The sequence below is a fragment of the Dermacentor andersoni genome, chromosome 8 (genome assembly GCF_023375885.2).
Source record: "Dermacentor andersoni chromosome 8, qqDerAnde1_hic_scaffold, whole genome shotgun sequence".
Lineage (NCBI taxonomy): Eukaryota > Metazoa > Arthropoda > Arachnida > Ixodida > Ixodidae > Dermacentor > Dermacentor andersoni.
In genome coordinates, this window is record NC_092821.1 from 15,743,462 (window position 1) to 15,763,233 (window position 19,772).

General features: G+C 45.5%; 1 protein-coding gene across 1 annotated transcript; it reads left to right on the plus strand.

Annotated features, from left to right (window-relative positions):
• On the plus strand, window positions 1–19,051 carry LOC126526597 (prolyl 4-hydroxylase subunit alpha-1-like). The gene is made up of 2 exons (XM_050174454.3): window positions 1–1,407; window positions 18,489–19,051. The coding sequence occupies exons 1-2, from the start codon at window positions 418–420 to the stop codon at window positions 18,981–18,983; spliced, it is 1,485 nt and encodes a 494-aa protein (XP_050030411.1). The 5' UTR covers window positions 1–417; the 3' UTR covers window positions 18,984–19,051.
• Window positions 19,052–19,772: the final 721 nt, after the last annotated feature.

The following is a 19,772-nucleotide window of genomic DNA, read 5'->3' on the forward strand; positions in this document are numbered from 1 at the left end:
TACGTGAAGCCGAGACCAAAGAAGTGTGCTTACTCCGCCATGGGCAGTAATGGTCCGAAATCTCAGCTATCACTGCCAGAAAGATGCCGAACCCCTGTAGTGCGTTATGCCATTTCGTAAAGGACCAAGCAGCCATTAAGATGATGACCGACATGCACTGTTACAACCAGCTGCCTTAAGGAGTTCAGAGCCGGAGCAATCGTGCAAATCCGTTTATTTTCAGCAAATTTTCTGCTCTCTTATAGCACATTGCTTGTCTAAATCATTCCTTTTCGTAAGACACATCTTTTATATGCATTTATTGTTTCGCTTTCCCTCTACGACCCGATTTTTTTTTCTTTTTTACCAATCCCCATAGTGGGTGCATGCCATTTCACGATTCATCATCATCACCAGCTGGGATGGTCAACAACAATAATGTGGTCCCCTTTGCGAAGTGTTGTTTCTATCACGTTTGCGTTCAACGTCGCCTCAGGCACCTCGGACCTGTTCACTGCAACGCAAGACATGCAGGAGTCGATTGGAACAGAAAACACAGCTCTTGAAGACGGCTACTTGTACCTGATGTTGGAACAACGGCGGCTGGAGAAAGTCATAGAACACTATAGAGCACTGCGGACTGCGAAGTCGCTGCGAGATGGCCTCAATACATTGGGAACATTCCTCTTCATCAGCCGTCTCGCCAACTCATACCCCAAATTCAGCGCTCCTTGTCCCAGCCTATGTAGCCTTCCTTCGGCTTTCCTGCCGTCTTATTCCCGACGTTGGTGGCCCACGGTCGGCGATCTCAGTGGCGCCGCTGCTGGAATCTGCAAGTTGCAGCAAGTGTACGACATTCCGGTGGATACGATAGCATCCATGCGTTCTCGCTTACTGCCAGCCGTTTCGCCCGAAGACTTGGCACACGTTGCCAGGGGTTGCTTTACGGATGGAGAGTTTGGGAACACTTCCGCCTGGAGCCAAGCAGCGCTTGCAATGACGTCGTCCATCACTGGCGGCGCATTCAGGAGGCTTGAGCTTGGCCTCAAAATACTGCGGACAAACGACGAGCTCAGGCGGCAGTTGGGACAGCGAGCGAAATATATGTCGCTAAACCACTACCCTTCCTCGCCGGAGTCAGATGTCAGCCAGTACAAATCGGTCTGCGTTCGACAGGGCGCCGTGAGATCATCTGGCAGCAGACTTGTTTGCAAGATGTCTACGAACTTCGGAGATCCGCGCTTCATTCTTCAGCCGCTCAAGTTAGAGGTGCTGTCGCTGAAGCCACGAGTAGTGCTCATCGGCGACTTCCTCTCCCCATCGGAAGTGAACTACATCCGATCGGCGGCGCAGAAAGGATTCAAGCGTGCAGGCGTCTACTCCCCGACTGACACTGCAGGGATGCCAAGCTGGAAACGAATCGGCAAGGTATGCGCGCATATGTTCCGTCCTGCTCTGGCCGTTGTATTCACTTGCTTCTGCGGCATACTTACTTCGCTGCAGTGGGGGTTCACTTCACTTAATTGGGGGCACTAAAATGAACAAGTAACGGCATTTACATTCCAATAATGGCAGCGACAGAAATTGCCAGTGCTATTAAAAAACATATGACAAAGACCAACTTTGCATATATATATATATATATATATATATATATATATATATATATATATATATATTCTGCGCTGAGCCTGCACGTATTTTCAAGCTGAAAAGAGCAACTTAGCGCGACAATGATTCTGTTCGCTCGGGGAGAACGCGTAATGGGTATAAACATGTCTACGCACATTGGCGACATAGAAGGCAGAGAGCAGAAACGTAGCAACTTCAGTTGGTCTTTCTCATATGTTTTTAATAGCACTGGCAATATATATATATATATATATATATATATATAGTAGTGACGGTGAAGAAGGCAGCAAAACTGTGATTATAGAAACTAGCGTTTTTTTTATTGGGCGAACTTGTGCCCTGAAAAGCAGGCTACACTCGAAAGAACAACGATAGCGGCGAACACACTCGGCGATCGTCGAAACTGATCGGCGGGTCACGCGCGTCGGCTTTTATACAGCAGTCGTCGAACGTTCCAAACTAATAGCTGGGACCCGCGTGCTTTCCACAAAGTTCTACACCATTCGCGTCACACTATGAAATCAGATAACACAAGGTTTGGCGACAACAGACAGCGGATAGAAGCATCGATAACATTCCAGAAACTTCCGATACATGCAGGCGGGTCCCGCGCAGTGCGATAATATTTGTTAGGCGGCGAAACGTGGTCGCCCGATAAAGATAAACAAGAGCACGTGTCAGTATATATATATCGTCGAAATAACTTGGTTGTCTTCGGAACTACGGAGGGGCCGAATGAATCTGAAGAGGTATTTCGGCGCAAAGTTATAAATGAAGTTTTTTCTGATAGACTTGGAATAAATTGCGAATCGGTAGCTTGAATTCACCGGCTTGGGAAATCCTCGTCAAACCGCCCTGTTATTCTTTATTTTCAGGGCTATCTTGAGAAACAGAAGGTGCTCAGCAGATCTGGAAAGTTAAAAGGGACGAAAATTTTTTATCCAACATGATTACTCCTTGGAAACCCTAAAAAAAGAAAACAGCTATGGCAAACTACGAAACACGACAATACGGGAAAGAAAGTGTCACTCGCAAATGATAAACTTAGCATTGGAAAAACGCTTTACGTATGGGATGATGCATCTTCCACACGGGATCCAGTTCTAGCTGCCGAAAGCAAAGCATCCGAATCATAGCGATCACAGATATCCGACAAATTTTTGCGTATCCTTTCTTTGAATGCCAGGAGCGTTGTCAACAAAATAGATAAACATGAAATTACTTACGGCCCTCACTTGGTGGGGGGTTCATGATCGTGGTTCACTTGGTGGGGGAATTGGAATGATTGCTAAGTCTGGTATAAATGTTCATGTCATGGAACAGATCGAAGATCATGAGAGCTTGTTTCTAAACATCACAACAAATGAGTTGTCGTTTGTACTCTGTGTGGTTTACAGGGCACCTGATGCTGATGTGTCTTTTCTTCCTAGATTGTGTGATCAATTGGTTAAGTTTTGCAAACGAAATATCATAATAACAGGAGACTTCAACTTGCCATCCATAAACTGGAAACATTTGGCGTACGGTGAATGCACTAATACGGATGCTATTCTTGATATAAAGCTTGCTTTGAATGTTGAACAAATTGTATGTGATTTTACTAGAGAGCAAGCACTCCTGGACCTTTTTTTTGTCAGTGAATCTTTCTCTAACTGTACTATTGCCGTTGAGCCGGTTATTTCAGACCATAAATTATTGTTTTTCAACTGGTCGTGCCCCAGGGACGCCAGATGCAGTCGGTTTAGTGCGACAAATCATAGAGATATTGAACGAAGTGATGATGCCTCAATAATTGATTATTTAGAAAAAAACACTAGTTATTGATGCTCATTCTGGGAATGTTCATGACATATGGTGTCATCTTAAACAAGTAGTGTCATTCTGTATTAAAAACTTTGTACCTATGAGCAAGGCTGCTAAAAATCGCAAGAATCCGTGGGTTAGTCGTGAAATCATCCACATTAAACGTAAACTAAAACGATTAAGAAAGAAACAAAATATGTGTAAGAAGACCCTCATGGAACGGGGGAATAAATTGGCAATTAAGGTGCAACAAGAAAAGCATAATTATTTCACTTTTTCACATCCAGAATTTCTTAGGATTGATCCATCAAAATGTTGGCGTTACCTAGGAAAGACAAATGAGTCTATTCAAAAGAGTTCAGTAAATGATCACCTTGTCGAAAACGCAGCTATATAGCTAACGCATTTAATCTATATTTTCAGTGTTTTTCCCCTAATGAAAACTACAGCATACATAAGGAGCTTTCGAAGACCGATGTACCAGTGATATCAAGCGAGGGTGTTCTATCTATGCTACGTAAATTGAACGAGAAAAGAAGCGCCGGTAAGGATGGCATCCCTACTGCGTTCATTAAACGCTTTGCAGCGCAGATTTGCCAAGTGGCAAATCATTTGCAGCTTTCTTTAAGCACTAGTGAGCTTCCTGATGACTGGAAGATAGCGCGCGTTGTGCCAATTTTTAAGAAGGGGGACAAGCTTAACAAAGCAAATTATAGGCCCGTGTCGATTATACATACTTGTTCAAAACTTATTGAACATGTCATAGCTGGATATATAAGGTCTTTTTTGTCTAATAATAAAGTTTTGTCTCCTCATTAACACGGATTTACCTAGGGAAGATCTACTACGACTCAGTTACTCACCACTGTACATGATTTTATAATGGCATTGGACCAGTCGGAGCAAATAAATGCATTCTTTATAGACTTTAGATAGGCGTTTGACAAGGTGTCGCATACGAAACTAATAGACAAGCTGAAATTAACCGGCCTTCCCATCTACTTAGTGAATTGGGTTGAAGCATATTTGCACAGCAGAAAACAATTTGTTGTAGTGGATGAGTGTGAGTCTGATATGCTCCCTGTTTCTTTTGGTCTGCCTCAGGGCAGTGTACTCGGACCCTTGCTTTTCTTGGTTCGTGTAAATGATCTCATTGAATGTTTGTCTGATACAGTGTGTATAAAATTATTCGCTGATGACTGTACTATATACAAGGAGATGTTGTGTGAGAGTGATTACGTTGTATTGCAGGACCAATTATTCCAGATTGAGTAGTGGTGTCGAACTTGGGATATGGAAATTAATGTGCAGAAAACAGTCTTATTAATAGTTACGCGTAAATTACAGCCTAGTTATTATTCCTATAGTCTCTGTAGCCAAGAAGTAGCAAGGGTCACAAGCTATAAGTATTTAGGTGTTACACTTACTTCTAAGTTATCCAGGTCAGGTCACGTTTCAGATATATGTGCATCAGCATTTAAGAAGTTGTGTTTCCTAAGAAGGAAACTAAGCAAAGCTCCAGCAAAGTTAAAGTTACTAGCCTACAATACTTACATAAGGTCGAAATTAGAATACGCTTCCGTAATTTAGGATCCCGAAACTAAGCAGGATATATATAAACTTGAGATCTTGCAAAGAAAAGCAATCCGATTCATTTTTGGTAAATATAAAAGGTGTGACTCCCCTACTAAACTTATGCAAGAACACGAGATTACAACATTACAAGTACGTCAAAGATATGCTCGGATAGTGTTCTTGCATAACATGTTGAAAGGTAAATTTGACATGTCCATACCTTCAGATGTAAAACCCTTAGACACCAGAAAGACTCGACACAATCATGATCATGCACTGAAACCGATATTTGCTAAGACCAATGCATTTAAACACAGTTTCTTTCCCCAGACAATTTCAGACTGAAACGCTATTCCCAAAACCATTTTTGAGGAGGCTGATTTTCAAACGGCACTGGAAAAATTGTTGTTCTAGTGTATTTTTTTTTTCTTTTGTTACCAAGTCCGTATTATATGTGTAGTGATGTAACCATGTTTCATTGTTAATGCCGTTATTCATTTGTAATCCCGATTGATACTAATTATGTTTTGATTTCCCACTCCTGCTTGGGCCTGTCATGGCCTGCAGTAATGTGAAATAAAAATAAATAAGTAAATAAAATATATGTTGAGCACAGCCACTTGCGGAGCAATTGTTGACGACAGCGAATCAACGGTCAACTCGTGAAATGTTCTACATCACATGATTTTTTGGAAACATTATATGCGTGGCGCGAGACATTTTCTGAGCGTGCAGAGTGTTTGTCAACCTCCCCGCGCCGTTGGCGCCAGCGGAACGACCCTTGGCTTCGAGGGACGCTGTGCTGAGGGACCGGCGGCCATCCCTACGCAACGCCCTCTCCGGGCTGTTGTGATTCGGTTCTGTGGTTCGTGGTTCGGACGCGGGACCTCACTCGGAGGGTCGCTTGCTTGAGCTGAGGGAGTGCCTAAATCATGGTAGCACGGCCTGCGCTATACCGGGGCTTCGCACTAAGATATTTTTCCGATGTGGGAGCACACTCCATACATGTGTGCTCTCACTACATGACTGAGCACGCACGTGTCAGCACACACACGCAGTGCACCAAAGGTGTCCTGTGTTAAAAAGGACATTTTCCTTAGGTACATAGACGAGGGAACTTGATGACCGTGTCGTGGCCAATCGTAAGCCTAACTGTTCGCGAAATTCGACCCGTCACGCCGCGCACCATTCCGCCGCACTCTGCCCCCGACGTTGCGCGATCTCTCCCAGATACGTCGCAATGACGCGGCAATTGGGAACCTGAAGTCGACGCTGTTCGCACGGAACTTCTTCGACGTTGGCCCCTTGCATCAATTGGTGGGCTCTCCGTGACGGCCAACTTGTAGGGAGCTGGAGCCTGGCCTTGACGGTCGTTACGGCTTCCAGAGAAGGCGGCGGTCGCTGTCGCATCGAACGGAGCTTCTTTGCCGGCCCGTCAACAGTCGGTTGGGGCTCCGTCGTCATCTAGGTGGGCGCTGGTCAAGTCTTCGCTTCGTGGGAAGCATCCGAGGAAAGCCCATTGCCGTTTTAATACGTAACAGGACTATTGAAACGGCCGGAACAAACGTGCGCCGATGCAATTTCGGAGGATACGGACGGACCGCAGCAGCAGCTATCCGTAAAATGCAATATTTAGGCAAAAAAATGTTCTGCATGGATACGTGCGCCAAAATCTCAGTGGTTCTCAAAAATTGTTATTTGCAATGCGACCGCGCGTTTACACGGCCCCATAAGGAAACCCTAATTACCCCACTGTCGCTGAGCTGCCGCGGAGGAGGCGCGCCGTGAATGTTCAGCGGTTATGGCAGCCTGCTGACAAATACCACCTCGTGGCGACAATACCGAGCTGCGGCCCCCGAATTTCAATTAGGGAAGATAAAAAAAAAAACAGAATACAAAGGCGGCAGACTTCAGCGATTTCTTCCTCTCTGAACTCATTATAGAGCATTCTATCGTAGTGAATATCACCCTGTTATTTTCGCTTGCCTGCTCTTTCTGCAAATAATTGCGCTCAGCCAGGACGCGGGAATTAACGGGCAAACAGTCTCCGGCTGTAGTGTTGTCGGCTCAGTGGACGTGTGATCGTGGAATGCAGTCTATTAATTGAAAGTAAGAATTGGTAAGTAGACGAAATATTGAATATTATGCTTAAGCCGTGATTATCAATTCTGTATCATTAAAAAATGTGTCGTTTAGATAACTAGGGCGCGCCTTCAGAAGTAAGTAAAATGCTCAGCTGACCACATCCATTCTGGAGCCCCAGGCGCTAGAAACCATTCTGTATTTTGTCTAGAATGTCATTTTAACGCTCGAAAAGACATTTCAGCGCGAACATTGCGACATCGGGCTGGATTTCGCGGCACCCATGCACCGGGAGTCACATAACGCAAGGAGCCCCATCCGAGCACAAAGTTTCAAGGGCGTTTTGATGGCGAGCGGGCTCGTCGCGGCATCTCGCGGAGGCCGCGGAAACTACGGAGCGCATGGATTTCAATTCTGTAACTTTATGGGTATAAAGTTCTCATAAACTTTTTATGCGAAAGGTGCACTGACATTTCCAAAGTCGTGCTTTAGATTTTCAATTCCAAAACTTTGTGGGTTTAATGTTGTTATAAACGTTTGATGTCAACGGTGCATTGACTTTTCTAAAGTCGTACATCGGACCATACAACGAGACAAGTCAAATCAACACACTATCAGGCAGGTTGACAAAGCATGCAACGAGGTTCGATGAGACAAAGCGTTGTGGTAGTTCGTTGTTGCCGTCATGTCACAGAAAATAATATAGAATTTTTTTTTTACCTGCGCCAAAGCAACCATATCGAGACACTAAAGCCAGCAATGCTTACTATATTCTTATTTATTTTCATGCTTTGACATTTATTCGCGAGGACACACTGAGCGTCTGGCGGGCTGCCGGAGCACGCCAGAGCGCATGTGTTTTCTTCGTGTTGCATCGCGCGGCGCACTTCGATCCGCGTTCGTTTTTCTCTGGCCGAGTGGATTTTCGCCTGGCAAAGTTTTGGACGCTTTCTGGCTAGCAAACGAGAAAAAGAAACTATGCATGGTCACTCGCCGCCATCACTGCGTGGCCGGGTTGACAAACGTAGCGATTTCTCGCAAAATTGGCGACCTTTAGAAGCTCCTGGCGACCGAAAATCGTGTTTAGGGACTTGGCTACTTTATGGCTCCTTTTGAATGTGGTAAGTGGTTTACGTAGTGGCCGAATAACACTCCCCCCGACGGCCCCCTCGAAACAACAACCCCAAACGTCAGATATTCTAAGGTGGCGCTTTTGTGTCTTGCAAGCTCCGGAAGCAAATTCAGGAGCTGAAAATACATGATAGCCACCACATGCTCAGTGGACATCTTCGACTTGTCGCCCTATGCTACCCAGGACTGCCCGAGATGCTTCATATGCAACGCTCATTGGCTGAAATCAACGCCTCGAGCACTTCGGGACTGTCACTGACGGATAATTGAACAGGCCCAAGCAGCTCCCTCCGAGTAACAGGAATTAACCAATCTTACAGGCAGTGCTTTTGCGTCTTTCAAAGGACGGAAGCAATAAGTGATGTATGTCCTAATATCACCCCAGCGAGGGTTAGCTCTGTAGAGAATCTCGAAGACCACGGATTTTGCGTCAGAGACGACTGCAAAACCAAAAGCACGTCATGGCTGCCATGACATTACAGGGGCCAATGTCTACGTCACTATATGCGACTGCGTACCAGGAGCGGAGAACGTGTGTGACGTCATAGAGTTCGCACGGGAACGTTTAAACTGAAGTCATAGTGGCATAGAGTTAACATAACTATCTGTGCAAGGACCGCGTTCAGCAAGTTTATTCTACTGAAACTGGCGGTACAACTTAGGCTATGAGAAAGCGCACAAGTGTGTGGCAGAAATTATAAATAACATCAGTTGGTCATATATAATGCTAAATTACGATACAATATTGTTACGTGTAGCTGAAGCCGAATGCTATTTACAATTTATTTACACGGAAGCTAACGGAGGCCAAAAATGGCGACGCTATATATCAAGCCCGCACACACGTCGTCTTCGTCCTCCTTAGTGCAGCCACATTATGGCGGCTGTTCCGTAGCAATATTATGTGACAACTACTGTTCTTTTATTTTCGTGTGTCATGAGCGCAGCAGGGAACTACAGGTCTTTCTCGTCTGTTTTTCTTTATTTTCGCGTTAAAAATGGGCAAAAGTTCTTTGTCGCATGGTAGATAGATTTTTCGCTACCAATTAATTTTGCCGTAGCTGGCGACTTCTTTAGTTACTTTTCGGAAGTTTTCGGCTACTTTTTCTTCCGTAGAACTGGCAACACTGCTGCGGGGGCTCGACGGTTTGCAACGCGTTCTCCCGAGTGCAGCATCTCCGGAAAATTTTGTGTACGATACCGAGCAGTATGCGTATGATTTTTTGTGGACCAAGCGTCTCACGTTTTCTTCAGTATTCCTTCGGTAGCCACATTAGGTGCCCAAAGTAGGCATTCGATTGTGGCCAACATGCTTTCCTTTGCGTTTTCTCATTTCCGTGACCCCGCCCCACAATTAAAGAAAAAAAGTCATTGTCGCGGGGCAGTAAATTGTCGCATGGTGAAAGTTCGATTTTGTTACTACTTTTCCCTTTGTGAAAAGTAATGGGCCACGGGACGCTTCCGTTGCCGAATACTCTTAATATATTATTGCGGTAGCAATTATATGGACAGACCAGGCACATTACTGGCATCGTCGTCGCCCTGATGTTTCGTATAAAGTCCAAGGGCGATAACATCGTGAACGCGCGCCGCGTGCTGTATGTGCGAGTGAAAGCGTAGGGGGTGGGGGTGGCGACGATGGTGGTTCAGTATTGTGTGCTCAAGAGAGAAAAGCGGGTAGGAAGCGCGCCACCTCCTGTCGCGCGTTACATCAGAGGGAGTGGAGGGAAAGGGGGGGGGGCTCTGATCTGCGAATCTATGGTTGCGCAACATGTTTATTTGCCTTGTTTGGCGCATTATATACAGTGACATCGATTCGTATATTCGATTTGTATATTCCATTGTATCTTCGCATATCTGTGTACGAGGGCTAGTCAAATGAACGTGTGCCAACCGATACCGCGCAATAATGGTTCTGTTCGTTATCTGCGAGGGATCTCAGGCATCTCTCATTTACAAGTGACACGCAGGTGTGAGGATAAATGTTCTTTAATGCTCGCATACACTGGGTCGAACATAGTTGCGTGACATAATGGATGCTTCAAAAGTTGTACAGCGTGGTGTCGTCAGGTTTTTGACAGCTGGAGGTGTTTCCAGAAAAGAAATTAGTCGCCGTATGGCTGCCGTGTACGTTGAACATTGCATTTCATTGGCCACTGTGAAGCGCTGGAGCAAATGGTTCAAATAAGGACGTGAAAGTTGCAAAGGCGATCAAAGACCGGGCCTAAGCCACCATCAATCACCCCCTACACAACTGCAAAGGCTGATGAGCTGATTAGACAAGAACGGAGGATAAGCACCGATGAATTGGCAGGGCGTGTGAACATCAGTAACGGTTCGGGTCACACCATAATTCATGAACATCTCGGTTATCAGCTCTTTTGTGCGCAATGGATGCCCAAGATTTTGAACCACTGCCTTGGCTCAACTAATCCGGTATTACAATAACGATGACGATATTTTGTCTGCAATTGTGACCAGAGACGAATCATGGTGCCACTATTACGAACCTGAAATGCGATGGCAAAGCTTAGAGTGAAATATTTGAATTCACCAGCCCTAAAGAAAGCAAAGGCCGTCATTTCTGCCGGAAAGATGTTGCTGACTTTATTTTTTCGATCATCAGGGGCCGTTATTGATCGAGTTTGCTAAACCTGGAGAGGCTATATCGTTTCCGACATTGTGAAACGCCGGATCGGCTGCGCGTCGCAATCAAAAACAATCGACGTGGAAAATTGAGGAATGGGGTCATCTTGCTCAAGAACAATGCCCGTACCCGCGTCGGTGATGTGGTTAATACAAAACTGGCAAAGTTCAAGTGGTAAACGCTACAACATCCGCCATACAGCGCAGACCTGTCTCCTTGCGACTTAAACATTTTGGGGCAACTGAAAAAACTACTCAAGGGAACCAGGTTCGTGTGGGATGATGACGTGAAAGAGTCAGTTACAAACTTTTTTGAAGCACCAACCCAAGGAGTTTTATGAGATGGGAATGACGTGACCCGTTAGTCAGTTGGACAAATGTGTAAATGCTCATGAAGACTACTGTTAAATAAAGTACCCCGTTTGTCATATATACACATTGGCACACTTCAGGGGCGTAGCCAAGGGGGGGGGGGGGGGGGGCTTATGGGGCTTCAGCCCCACCCCCGAAATTTTTTTGTGCCGTGATGCACCGCCAACCAAAACAACCCACGGCGCCGGAAATCATTCTGGATTTTCTCTAGAATGTATTTTTCGCGCCAGAAAAAAACATTTCGGCGCGAAAATTGTGAACTCGGGCTGGATTTCGTGGCGACGCCCATTCACCTGGAGTCACATAACGCAAAGATCCCCATCCGAGCACAAAGTTTCAAGGGCGCTTTGATGGCGAGCGGGCCCGCCGCGGCATCTCGCAGAGGCCGCAGAATCTACGGAGCGCATGGTTTTCAATTAAGAAACTTTAGAAGTATAAAGGTTACATAATGTTTTGATACAAAAGGTGCATTGACATTTCCAAGGTCGTGCTTTACATTTTCAATTCCGCATCTTTTTCGGTTTAATGTTCTTAGTAACATTTGATACCAAAGCTCCATTTACTTTTCTAATGTCGTACATCGGACCATACAATGAAACAAGCCAAATCAATACACTATCAGAAAAGTTTGCAAAGCACGCAGCGAGACCCGATGAGACGAAGCGTTGTGATAGTTCATATTTGCCATCATGTCACAGAAAACAATATGAACATTTTTTTCACCTGCGCCAAAGCATCCATGTCAAGACACTAAAGCCAGCAAAGGTAACTGCGTTCTTATTTATTTTTTCCATTTTGAATTTTATTCGCGAGGACACATTCAGCCTCTTCAATTTTTTGTTCTCGCTACCCACGGGCTACCAGAGCCAGCCAGAGGTCATGCGTTTTTTATGTGTTGCCCTGACAACCACGCGGTGCACTGCGGTGCGCGTTCCTTTTTCTCTGGCCGAGCGGATTTTGGCATCGGAGAGTTTTGGACGCTTTCTGGCTAGCAGACAAAAAAAAGAAGCAATGGTCGCTCGCCGTCACCATTGTGAGGACTCGACAGATTGCAACGCGTTCGCTTGAGGGCATCACCATCGTTTCGATGTTATCGCAACGTCTACGGAAAGTCTCATCTCGCCAATGTAGGGTAACGAGCAGCATGCATATGGTTCTCTGTGGACCAAGCGTCTCACGTTTTCTTGGATATTCCTTAGGTAGCTACATTAGGTGCCCCAAGTATGCATTCGATTGTGGCCAAGGTGCTTTCCTTTGCGTTTCTTCATTTACGCGACTGAACCCGATGACAATATTCAACACCTACGAGTCGCTGAAGCAAACCGGCAGCTTCACAAGAAAGTGGCAGAGAGCTTGAGTCATAAATAATGAGGTTCGCTCCAACGTTTTGTCTTTCATGGCAGCTAATCCATACGCTAGCACGCGCACAGCTCGGTGTGTCCAACTCAAGTGCCTGGATGATTCTGAAAACAGCTGGACTGCACCCTTATCACCTGCAGTTGCATCAATGCCTGGAGTCAAGGGATCTTGAAAAGAGACTCAACTTTGCGAATTGGATTTTGATTCAGGAGGAACAGGATTCTGACTTTCTCACCAAGGTATCCGGACTGACGAGATAAACTTTTCCTAAAAGTGCCAAGTAAATATCCACAGCGCCCACTATAGAAGTGAGCAAAATCCCCACTGGCTAAATATATCCCGCCACCAATATCAGTGGTCTCTTAACGTTTGGTGCCGAATATATCACAGCACATTCATTGGCCCAATGTTTTTAACAACACTCTGACCGGCAAGAGGTATGTCAGTGCCTCAAAGGGCAGGTTGAAGTCTTCTGCTGCAACATGCCACTAGCCCAGCTTGACGCAATGTGGTGTCAGCCTGACGGGGCCAGTCAAGCACGACAGTCAAGCACGAGCAAGCCTTGATGTCACTTTCCCAGGGCAATGATAAGGAGAAACGGGCCTGTGCTGTGGTCGGCAATGTCATCCGAACTCAGCCCTTTTGACTTCTTCTTCTGGGGCTATATTAAGGATCACGGATATATGACGGAAGCGACGACTCCAGAAGCCTTACAGGAGAAGATAATTGAAGTCTGCCACAGCATTTCACCGACGGCGCTCAAGGCAGCGACAGCAAGCGTTCTCAGAAGGTCCCAGTGTTGTATCGCTGCAGAAGGTGACCTCTTCGAGCGCTTGCTGTGAAAGCGCATGAAAAATAAACGAAAATACAATGAAAGACTGCGTCTGGTCAATAATGATACTCTTATTCCACCATTTTCAGCCTTCTGAAAACTGAGTTTTTTTTTTATTTAGGGATGTTCAATTTGCTTACAGCTATCGCGAAATGACGGACCTGTTGCTTCCGGCAGCACAAGCGATAACCGATGCGTCTGCTTATCGCTATAACGAACTTTCGCGAGGGGAGCACATCGCTGGCGATGCCGATGCCTACGTGGTTGCCCTGACGCCTTTTAAGTGGTAGCGCGCCTATGGCTGTTTGTGCGCGGAACGTTGGGGAGCAGTGCAATCACGACGCGCAAGCGGGCACGTCACTAGTTTTGTAGTTCGCAGGCATCATCAGTAAGCTGAAATACACTAATACCTAATATATATATAGAAAGACAGAAAGTGTTTATTCGGACGCTTTGCAAACCGCTCTGCAATTTTCTAAATGGATTTTTTTCCTTACTTCGTTACTTCAGAAGTTGGTTCATTAATCTTGACTAAAAATATAATTAAGCAAAATACAAAATATAGCTTGACACACTACGTACAAAAGTGAGCAACATCCACTTGGTCGCGTCGTCTTAGAGTGCATCGGCATATTTTTAAACTCTGGCTAAAATTAGCTGAAACACCCTGTATAAGGTGACTTTTGCTTAGATAAGTAGATGTATTGGTTACTTATACGTATATTTAAATATCTTGTTGTAAGGTTTCGCGGATACATGCAGTGAACTTCGTTTCCAGAGACACTTTTTTTGCTTTTTATCAATTCTTAGCTTGGCATTTGTGTATTCCATTGTACTTCGAATTTCTAATGTATATTTTGCAGAATTGCTGCTTTTTATATGTGATCTCTGTTGCGACTACGATTTCGGTGCAATTACAATACGTAACCGGTGACAGTTGCTCCTGCGCAGTACATTGGAATGAAGGACAGCGTCACTGAGATTCTTCCCTGGCCTTTGCATATGTACAAAAATGTAAACAAGGCTTTCGAATGACAAAGTATCATTAACATATTTGTCCTCAACTTGTTCATTTCACGGCCTTTACATTTATTATATCAAGACATGTACTGCTTTGCTGGTTTCACACTGATATAGTTCTAAAGTTCGTGTGATATTCTCTTTCTTAATAAATAGACAAACAACATGGAAGCATTGATATCAGTTATTTTTGGCACAATTTTTAGGACATAAGAATATATTCTTTTATTAAAAAATACATATTTTACTTGTCTTGACAGTGCGTAGCGTTAAAGAATTTGTTTGCAGCATCTTTGGCAATTGCAATGCAGTTATTATTCATGTATTTGATCCCTCGAAAAACGTGAGGAGGCCAAGTTCCAACGTGAGCCCCCCCCCCCCGAACGAAATTTCTGGCTACGCCACTGGCACACTTTCATTTTACTCGCCCTCGTATATTTTGCAGAACGGCTTTATATATGTGCTCTCTGTTTCGACTGTAACATCGGTGCAATTACAATAAACGACCGTTGACAGCATTGGTGACCATACATTTGAACAAATGACAACATCACTGAGATTTTTCCCTGGCCGTTGTATATGTACAAAAATGTAAACAAGGTTCTTGAATGACAAAGTTTCGTTAAAATATTTGTACTCAACTTGTTCATTTCATGGCCTTTACATTTTTCATATCAGTGGCATGCACTGCTTAGATAGTTTCGAACTGATATATTTCTAAAGTTCGTGTGATGTTTTCTTTATTTATTAAATAGAGAGAAAACATGGAAGCATTGATGCCAATTTTGTGCACAATTTTTGAGACATACGAGTATATTCTTTTTTTTTTAATAAATATTTTGCGTGTGTTGCCATTGCGTAGCGTTCAAGAATTCGTTTGCAGCATCTTTGGCAATGGCAATGCAGTTATTATTCATGTATTTGATCCCTCGACAAATTCTATAAGAAGGCGGCCGAGCTAGAACGTGAGACCCCCCCACACTCCACCTCGAACGAAATTTCTGGCTACGCCACTGGTGTTAGCGGCTGCCAGCGCGGTTTGCACACGAGGAATCATTTTCTTTTTAATCGCAGCGTTACCTGCATTGAAACTTGGGTACACCAGTGCAAGCTTGACTCGATACAAGCACACGTGGAGTCGGCAAAGAAAGCTGAGGCGGCCCCTGCCAAAGCCAAGACTCGGCTGTTAGCTGGCAACGTGATTGCGACTGTTTTTTGGGACCACTGCGACATTTTGTTCATTGATTTCTTGCGCAGTCGTTGGACCGTCAATGCTGCATATTACTATGAGCTTCTGAACAAAGCTAAACTTGCTTATCACCGCAAAAGGCGTCACCAACCAATGTATGAACTGTTTCTTTTCCATGACAACGCCAGACCCAATGTTGCAGCTGTTACATGTGCAAAATTAAGGGCAACGCGTTGGACGCCACTTCAACACTCTGCCTACAGCCCTGAATTGTCGTCCATGCGACTCATCTCCTTGGCCCATTCGGCGAAGCTCTGGGAGGCCAGCGATTAGACGACGACGATGCAGTGGTACTGAGTGCGTGCGCAACTGGCTTTGAGGCAACAACAATTGGCTGCCGATAGTTTACTTCATTTTACGATGATGGGATCAAAGTATCTACCCATTCGTTAGAGAAAAGGCATTCCTAAATGAGTAGATTACTATATACATTCGTGTGATGGCTGAAGTTTTGTTCCCGAGGTTTGGGGTGAAAATCCGGGGTGCGGCCATTACAGGGAGAAAAAAAATTTCGTCAATATTTTGTGTGGTACTTGCCTTTATTGAACTACAGTACTCGCTTGTGCTGGCTCTCGCTATTCTTGGTTATTCCCGTAGCGCGCCACCTGCCGAGTCGAATAAATAGTGACTCCTGCAGACCAGCTAGAGCAGCGTATCGGAGGCAGCCGCTAAATCTCGGACGCTATGCTTTTGCTACCTGGAGGCATCGAAAACTCGGCATGGCTGCCTTGTTGTGCCACCGATTAAAAGAGCCGCAATTTCGCCCGAAAGGCGAAGCATCGATTGTGATAGAAAATTAGCGGACATCTATGTGAAGTAAGGATAGTACTTTTATCGGCTCCATATATTTGTAAACATAGTCGTACTAATTAAATTAACAAGTATCGTGTAATCGCGCACAAGCCAATATGAACACATCTGACTCGATGACCGCGGAAACTCGCTGTCAAAACGCTGAAGTGAGGAAACGCGGCAGCAGCAGCGAGCGAATTGACCTTCGCGCAGTCACTCGCATCAGCGCAACGTACGCCGCGAAAACACAGCGCAGCGCTGGCCCGTCGCGGATAGCTGCCAAGATAAAGCGACCAGGCCTGGCGCGCGCGGCCGCCGGAGCCGTTTGAGTGAACCTCCCCCCTCCGCCCCCCCCCGTCTCCCTCTCCTCCCACGCATGCCTTGTGCGCAACGGAAAGCGGCACGCTTCGTCCCCGCTTTCCGCCGTTGGATGCGCGAGATTGAACCGCGACCACCTGCTCACCTTCGTACGCTTTCACTTGCACCTACAGCACACGGCGCGCGGCGACGATTTTATGGCCCTTGGACTTTTAGGGACTGATGTACTAAAGCGCCAAACAGACGACACAAGAAGAGACACGGACGAGCGCTCGTCCGTGTCTCTTCTTGTGTCGTCTGCTTGACGCTTTAGTACATCAGTAAGATGCACCAACTAGCCCAACAAAAAGTTCTACTGGAATAACTTTTAGGGAACCTCACGGCGATGATGACGCCAACGCCGAGGGCAGTAATGCGCCTGGAGTGTTCATATAATTCCTATCGCAATGAGCAAAAAAGCTCCGGAATTATAGTATCACACAACAGATCACACTGTCAGCCTCCTCAAAAATCAAGGGTGCGGCTTATAGATAGGTAATTTTTAAATATATATTTGGGGGAGTCCTTTACAAAGTTCTGGGTGCGGGTTTTACACAATTGCGTCCATTATGCGAGTATATACATCTCTAGAAAAATACTATACACTTGCTTTGTTCCTTATAACAAATAAACATATATAAAATGAAAATTTATTTTGCATTTGATGCACACTCCCATATCTTTTTTTTATTTGTAAAATACCTTACAAGACCCTGCAAGGGGCATTGAGTAAAGGTGCCATCGAATCATGTAAGCACATACAATCTCGTAACAATATGAAGGTAGAGAAAAAAGCAACACTACCTAAATGCACAGCCTAAAAATTAGAGAAACATATTAGGCACGTACAGCTGTGCGTGAGTATAATAAAAAGGAACTCGACAAGTTTATAACAAACGTATTGCAGTGCAAGGAAATAGCAGAAAAAAGAATAAAATCAAACAGTGAGTATGATAGCAATGGTTAACAAGGGTTAAGCGAGTTGAGTGAGTGCCTGAATTTTTCACAGTCAGTTTCCGCAACTATGTTACCGGGGAGACGAATGGCACGTGCAATTGTAGACGAGTTAAATAGTTCGATTTTACCGTAGATGCGCGTGAAGCTGAGAGGATTGTGTAACTTGTGAGACGTGTGCGATGACGTTTCTAGGTGTAGGGAGCGTTTGTTAGTGTTGTGGGCGCACTTATGAATCAATGACAAAAGGGCTATGTCGCGACGATTACATAGCAGCTGAAGTGAAAGGTGAAGCTTTATTTGAGTTGCACTAGAACGGTAGTCATAATTGTGGGAAATGAAACGTGCCGCTCTATTTTGGATTTATTCCAGCATGTTAATTAAGTCGTTTTGGTGGGGAGACCGGACCGGAGCGGCGAACTCAAGTCGTGGGCGAAGAAATGTTTGGAATGCCAGTTTGCGCATATGTGTAGGCGAGTTTCGAAGGTTGCGTCGCAGGTAACCCAGTGACCGAGAAGCACTGGCACAGACGGTGGTAATGTGAGAAGTCCAGGAGAGGTTTGTTAAAGATTTACGCCTAGATATTTCAGTGATGAGGTCCGAGGTGATGGCACATTTTTGATACAGTAGGAATATATAGTCCAAGATAGTGAACAAATGCATCGCATCTGTTCTCCTAGCGTATTTATTTTAAACTGCCTGCAGGTATCCTGGCTTTGGGATCACGAACACGGTCCGCTACAGAGTCTGACCCGCCGCATAGGAGCTGCAACGGGCCTCTCGGTGGAAACGGCGGAGGCATACCAGGTAGCCAACTACGGCCTCGGTGGACACTACACACCTCACCTGGACGCGCATGGATTCGGCGAAGTTGCTCACAGCGTTGACACCGAGAACGGCAACCGACTGGCCACGACACTGATGTACCTGACCGACGTGGCTGCGGGAGGCGCCACTGCCTTTGTAAAGCTCGGAATCGCGGTGAAGCCTCGCGTCGGTGACGCCCTCTTCTGGTACGACTTAGAGCCGTACGCTGGGGACGATGCCCCACAGCACTTCTCTTTCTGGCACCAGAAGAGGAGGGCGGACGACCTCTCCCTGCACGTCGGCTGCCCCGTACTGTGGGGCTCCAAGTGGATCGTGACTAAGTGGATTCGTGAGCGTACTAACGCCGTCGTGCGTTACGACACACCCGGCTGACGCCCGCGGATATGCGAGGAAGACGGCGTGTGTCTAAATGAAATCGGTCTTGTGAGCAAAGCAGCTATTTTTTTTTTTAATTTTGACTGTATGGAAGCGGCTTCGAATTAGAATGATCTTATTTACAGGCAGGGCCGAGATGTTGATGTGAGCACGTGCGATCTTGCCAGCTACTGCAAACCGTAAAAGCGGCAAAAAATAAGTTGTCAATGGTGGGGAAGAGCAGGGAGAAAAAGGAGTTGTTCATTAGGTAACATATATTGCACTTATACTTATTAATGCTTCGGATTCGTTCCTACGGTGTGCAAAAAAGCTGTAATAATTAAAAAACAAACCCCGGGACCTCAGGGAGCACCTAGTATAGTTGTGCAGCCCTCGATGATCGTACACCAAAGGCAGTATCATTTTGAACCTGCTAGGACCGACTGGCGCAGCTAGCGCTCCGCGCACAGGTCCGGCGAGCAGCAAGGACCACTGGAGTCCTGGATTGAGGTAGCCACCCACCGCAAGCCCCCTTTGCTTAAATATAGATTATATATATATATATTGTCACGTGGTAAGAACACAGTAGCAATACTGTGATTAATGAAACGAGCGTTTTATTGGGCGAACCTGTGCCCACAAAAACAGGCTAAACTTATAGCACAACGATAGCGGTGAACACGGTCGGCGATCGTCGAAAATCTGATCAGTGGTTCATGCGCGTCGGCTTTTATACATCAGTCGTCGAATGTTCCAGAGTAATCGCTGGGACCCGCGTGCCTTCCACAAAGTTCTACATCATTCGCG